This window comes from Phyllobates terribilis, unplaced genomic scaffold (assembly GCF_046119375.1).
Source record: "Phyllobates terribilis strain yellow unplaced genomic scaffold, ASM4611937v1 Scaffold_5__5_contigs__length_657084704, whole genome shotgun sequence".
Lineage (NCBI taxonomy): Eukaryota > Metazoa > Chordata > Amphibia > Anura > Dendrobatidae > Phyllobates > Phyllobates terribilis.
In genome coordinates this window covers 54,821,770-54,827,788 of record NW_027362765.1, presented here as the reverse complement: position 1 = coordinate 54,827,788, position 6,019 = coordinate 54,821,770, and the positions used below count along the sequence as shown (strand labels likewise).

Sequence of the window (6,019 nt, the reverse complement as noted above, 5' to 3'; positions counted from 1 at the left end):
CCCGCCCGGAGCCGCGGGCCCCCTGCAGGTTCGGGGCCCCGGGCTACCGCCCGGATTGCCCTCATTATAATCCGCCTATGGCCATATATCAGGATTACATTTTGTTCATGTTTGATTGGAGATATTCTGTGATAAATCTCTGTGACTATAATGTGATTGTGTGTTATACTGGGGGCAGGACGGGGCCATGACTGGAAGTAGTGATCATGTGAAGCCGGTAACAGCTCCGGAGATTTCTTACATCGTCATCTTCTCCCCATTCAGGTCCCTACAATATCGGATCCTCTCAGTGGAGATCTTCTATATAAGAGAATTCTCCTGATTGACCATCAAGGATGGATAGAGACAGGGACAAGATGGCGGAGAGGATATTACACCTCACCCTAGAGATCCTCTTCCGGCTTACTGGAGAGGTGAGAGATTCTGATGACGTCACATTACATCATTCTTATCTATGGGAATAACAGATGGACAGAACTGGAGAGGTGAGGAGTCTGGAAATGTCTGTAGTGAGATTTATTAATGTGTCTCTCCATAACCAGGATTACACAGTAGTGAAGAAGACCTCTAGTGAGCGCTGTCAGGCCCCTGTGTCTGAGGGATGGGGAAGACCCCTGAGCCCAATCACAGAGTTTCCACCTCACCCCCTGATACATGAGGACATCAATGACCAGAAGATCCTAGAACTCACCTACAAGATGATTGAGCTGCTGACTGGAGAGGTGACACTGCTGGGAATGCTGGGACATTATACAGTATCGCTATGAGGGGATTGGGGGATGATGGTATCATTGTATGTGTCAGGTTCCTATAAGGTGTCAGGATGTCACCGTCTATTTCTCCATGGAGGAGTGGGAGTATTTAGAAGGACACAAAGATCAGTACAAGGACATCATGATGGAGGTTCCCCAGCCCCTCACATCACCAGGTAATAGACAGGACTAAATACACACGGCCTATAATTATCTGTATGTAAAGCATGAATTCAGTCCCTGTATGTGTTTCCTCCAGTTCTATCCAATAAGATGACAACACCAGAGAGATGTCCTCGTCCTCTTCTAGTGGATTGTAAACCAGAAGATCCCGATGTTCCTCAGGATCATCAGGTAGATACAGAGAAGGTGTCATGAAGGTCTAGTGTTCAGTCTTGTTTATTCCACCAGTATTATACACTGAATGGGCAATTTATCACCTTTTCATGATTGACACTTCCCTGTATGAAATTGTCCCCAGAGTGCAGCACAAAATAATTAGTTTGTTATATATCAATCTCAGTGTGAATCCACATTAGAGTGAGAAATATGAGTGACTTCAAACCAGGCATGGTCATCGGTGCTAGATTAGTGGAGGCCAGTACTTCATTGAGGTAGGTAGTTTTTAATCATGTGATGTCATAGACCTAATGGAAAACAGAAGAATTAGCTGGGTAGAAAGGAAAATGAGCAATAGTAAATTATAATAAGATGATTGCAATATATTAGGAGGATAAAATCTTTGATGGGATTTCTTCTTTATAAATTGTTCTGAGGAACAGGTGGTGAACATTCTTATATTATTAATGTTTATATAAACTAGAGATGAGCGAACCTTTTGAAATTCAAGCTTGCCAGATCAGCTAAATTTTTTCCCAAAATTTGATTTGCAGCAAGTATATTTGTTTAAAAAAATTTTGCACAATCAAATTGTGGATATTAACAATGGAGTGTCCAAACAGGTGGTGGCCATGACATTTCAGGCATGGAGCCCCTACCAGATCCCATACCACCATAGCTGACAAAGCCAACAACACAGCTTGATGCTTGAATCATGTCCTTCATATTCTTCGTCCCATCTCTTCCAAATACTGACTGTTCATCTTCAACAATATAACGTCTCAAAGAAGTGGTGTCATTGACAGTACCAAAAGATTAGATGTTAAGGCAGCAGAAGAAGAGGACTGTGCAGAACACTGCCTCAAACTGATGGTGTCACTGTCAGAGATAACATCATCCCGCTGTGACAAGTGATGTACCATATACACTGCTCAAAAAAATAAAGGGAACACTTAAGCAACACAATGTAACTCCAAGTCAATAACACTTCTGTGAAATCTACCTGTCCAGTTATGAAGCAACACTGATTGTGAATCAATTTCTCCTGCTGTTGTGCAAATGGAACAGGCAACAGGTAGAAATGATAGTCAATTAGCAAGATACCCCCTATAAAGGAGCGGTTCTGCAGGTGGTGACCACAGACCATTTCTCTGTTCTCATCCTTTTTGGCTGTTGTTTTGGTCACTTTTTCATTTTGCTATTGCTCTCACCCCTAGAGGTACAGTAGCATGAGGTGGTGTCTACAGTACAACCCACAGGAGTTTCTCAGGTTGTGCAGTTCATCCAGGATGGCACATCAGTGCGAGCTGTGGCAAGAAGGGGAGCTGTGTCTGTCAGCACAGTATCCAGAGCATGGAGCTGATACCAGGAGATGTGGAGGGAGCTGTAGGAGGGCAACAACCCAGCAGCAGGACCGTTACCTCCTACTTTGTGCAAGGAGAAACATGAGGAGCACTGCCAAAGCCCTGCAAAATGACCTCCAGCAGGCCACAAATGTGCATGTGTATGCACAAATGGTTAGAAATCGACTCCATGAGGGTGGTATGATGGCCCGACGTCCACAGATGGGGGTTGTGCTCACAGCCCAACACCGTGCTGGATGCTTTGCATTTGCCACAGAACACCAGGATTGGCAAAGTCGCCCTGGCGCCCTGTGCTCTTCACAGATGAAAGAAGGTTCACACTGAGCACATGTGACAGACGTGACAGAGTCTGGAGACGCCGTGGAGAATGATCTGCTGCCTGCGACATCCTTCAACATGACCAGTTTAGCAGTGGGTCAGTAATGGTGTGGGGTGGCATTTCTTTGGAGGGCCACACAGCCCTCCATGTGCTCGTCAGCCTGACTGCCATTAAGTACCGAGATGAGATCCTCAGACCCCTTGTGACACCATATGCTGGTGCGGTTGGCCCTGGGTTCCTCCTAATGCAGGACAATGCCAGACCTCATGTGGCTGGAGTATGTCAGCAGTTCCTGCAAGATGAAGGCATTGAAGCTATTGACTGGCCCGCCCATTCCCCAGACCTGAATCCGATTGAGCACATCTGGGACATCATGTCTCGCTCCATCCACCAACGTCACGTTGCACCACAGACTGTCCAGGAGTTGGCGGATGCTTTAGTCCAGGTCTGGGGGTGACTTCAAATCCAGGCCTCCATTGGTTAATAAATTTGATTTCCATTGATGATTTTTGTGTGATTTTGTTGTCAGCACATTCAACTTTGTACAGAACAAAGTATTTAATGAGAATATTTCATTCATTCAGATCTAAGATGTGTTATTTGAGTGTTCACTTTATTTTTTTGAGCAGTGTATTACATATTGCCCTATACTTCCTCCCCACTGAAAGGAGGCCAATAGCGGCCTGAGTTTGATGGTACTATTGCCTGGGACGCTGGTGTCATTGGTGATGGTGGTGCTCCTTCTGCTTGCGGCTTCCACATTCTTATTGCCAGATTCTGTGGTATTGTTTTTTTCTTTTACATTATCCAATCCATTGCTTTTGCAACTTTTTGCTTTACCAGACTTTTGGTCACTGTTTTCAACCATAATTTCTTTCTTACCAAAAAGGGCTGAACAATAAATATTTGTTGCATGTCCAAAAATCTAGCAGCGGCAATAGGTCACAATACTGGTATGGCGTATATGGATGTGAAATCTGACTATTAACCCAGGTGTGCAAAAAAAAACAGTTATTAGTAATACGCACACTTTGAGAGGTGGAAAGGTTCAATTAAATATATTTAAATGGATTTTTTTTTTTTTTTTGGAACACATTTATTCCCTCCTTCCCCAAAAAATATTTGAACAAGAAATACTAAGAACACATTCAAAAAGCTAGTAACAACAACAGGCTGCAGTCTCTGTGTGGCATGTGCAAATGTTATATATGACTAATGAGGCTACGTTCCCACACTGAGCTTTGGGTGCGTTTTTGACTCTGCATGTTTTTGCTACGTCATAAAAACAGCGTCTTACAGTTCTAGCAAAATGGATGGGATTCATACACATCTCACACCCACTGTGCTTCTTTATTACTCAGCGTAAAGTGACCTGCGGTGCGTTTTTCAAATCAGCAGCATGTTAATCTCTCTTGTGGGTACGCTGAGTTTTCTGTGTTGAATTTCCCCATAGACTTACATTAGGTGAGGAAATTCCACTTATAAAAAACGCACATGCACTTTTAGTGCATTTCCACGACGGAAGTGCATCAAAAACGCATGTAATCCACACAAGTATGTCAATAAAGTTTTGTCGAAGCACAAAAAACAGGAAGTATCAAAAACAAAGCTGCTTTATTAACAGCATGACAGACCAAACAAAGACAAAAAAACGGAGAATCAAAAACACACTAAAACGCATATTAAAAAAAAGAACACAAAAACGCAATGAAAAAACGCAAGTAGCCTAATTTAAATATTAGGTGCATAAATGGTGAAAAAATTTAGCAACATCAAAGATGCACCAAAAGCTCATTGTGGTTGCCTCCCGAAAAAAAACAAAAAAAAAAACAGTTGTAACACATACTTTATGAATTAGTCAGCCATAGTTATATGCCTGGATTTTTTTTTCTTTTTTATTTCTCCTTCCCTAAAGGAACAAGAAATGCAAAAACTCTGTACAGTAGCTTGTGATGTACCTATTTTCTCTGGCAGACAATGAGAAAATATTGTTGGCTTGCTTCTGCATGAAGAATGAAAAAAATGTAATTGAAATGTAGCAGCTGCCAGCCGTCTCTTGCTTTCATCTCTGCATTATTCTCACTACACTAATCTTCGTTACTGCTTCATTTGTACAACACACACTAGCTGTAGTAAATGTCCAATATGTTATAGCTTTTTTTCCCTATATCTATTGCTAAGCTGTGAGCTGTGACATCATGTCACTATCCAGATCCACTTCAAAATGGATGCTGTGTCCCCTGCCTCAGCTTTTCTTTATACTATAATAGTCTCCCCTGATATGCTGTGCCATACCATGTGATATGATCGCTGAAAGACATTAGAAGGAAGTCCACCCAGTTATGCCTGAGGTGACATGAGCATTCTCTGACGCATGCAATGTGTAAAATGAACGTGGGCATTTTTGGTGATTGGCGCAAAGCAAATTGCAAATTGTTCAAATTTGCCAGCTCCAGTGAATTTCAAAAATTTGTCACAAATTCAGTTTGCATCTGTGCGATTTGCTCATCTCTCAAGTCAGTCAGTATTCCTACAGAACAATCAAAACATACTGGAATTGACGACACAATGAACTACTGCTGCCCTCAAGGCAAAAGAAGGTACAACATTACTAGACTAACATCTGTTATAAGGCCACCATTTAGCGTACATTATACAGTTGGTGAAGATGGCTGAATCAAATTTGATCGTAGACATTAAAAGTGTAATAAGGAACCAACAGGTCGGATTTAAACCAGACACCTGCAGATATGTGATAACTACAGCTGTCATTTTTGGTCATAAAGCTGATTTTTTTTTTTTTTTCTCTCCAGAATCATTGGACACAATTTCTCTAACCATCTGACTTTTTCATTACTTATTTTAGGGTAAAGCGCTGAATATTATTAAAATTACAGAGACATATGTGAGGGGTGATGAGTGGTGTAAAGAGGAGATTTCTACAGATAACAGCACAGGTGAGTGGTAACTACTAAAAGTTTTGAGGTCACAGATTCTACTCTAATAATTGTGTGTTGAATTTTTTAGCGTGTATTCACCCTTGCCGTTTAGGTCAATTCTTGCCTCTGGTTTTAATTTTTTTAGCCATGTAGCTACATATAGGTCCTTGGTTGTGAGGTATACGGTTGTTAAGTTGGACTAACAAGAAACAAGTATTCTAAAATTAAATATGGCCTTTGGGTGGTGTGTACAGATTTAATATTGGGCTATTTTAACATAATATTTACAGCACACACACTTTTTGA

General features: G+C 41.6%; 1 protein-coding gene across 1 annotated transcript in view; it reads left to right on the top strand.

Moving 5' to 3' along the window:
* Positions 1–273: 273 nt before the first annotated feature.
* Positions 274–6,019, top strand: part of LOC141271962 (uncharacterized) — a 54,798-nt gene continuing 49,052 nt past the window's right edge. The window contains exons 1-5 of the mRNA XM_073682216.1: positions 274–413; positions 543–722; positions 805–928; positions 1,012–1,106; positions 5,641–5,731. Coding sequence (XP_073538317.1) covers positions 336–413; positions 543–722; positions 805–928; positions 1,012–1,106; positions 5,641–5,731 — 568 coding nt within the window. The 5' untranslated portion in view covers positions 274–335. The remainder of the gene's footprint in view (positions 414–542; positions 723–804; positions 929–1,011; positions 1,107–5,640; positions 5,732–6,019) is intronic.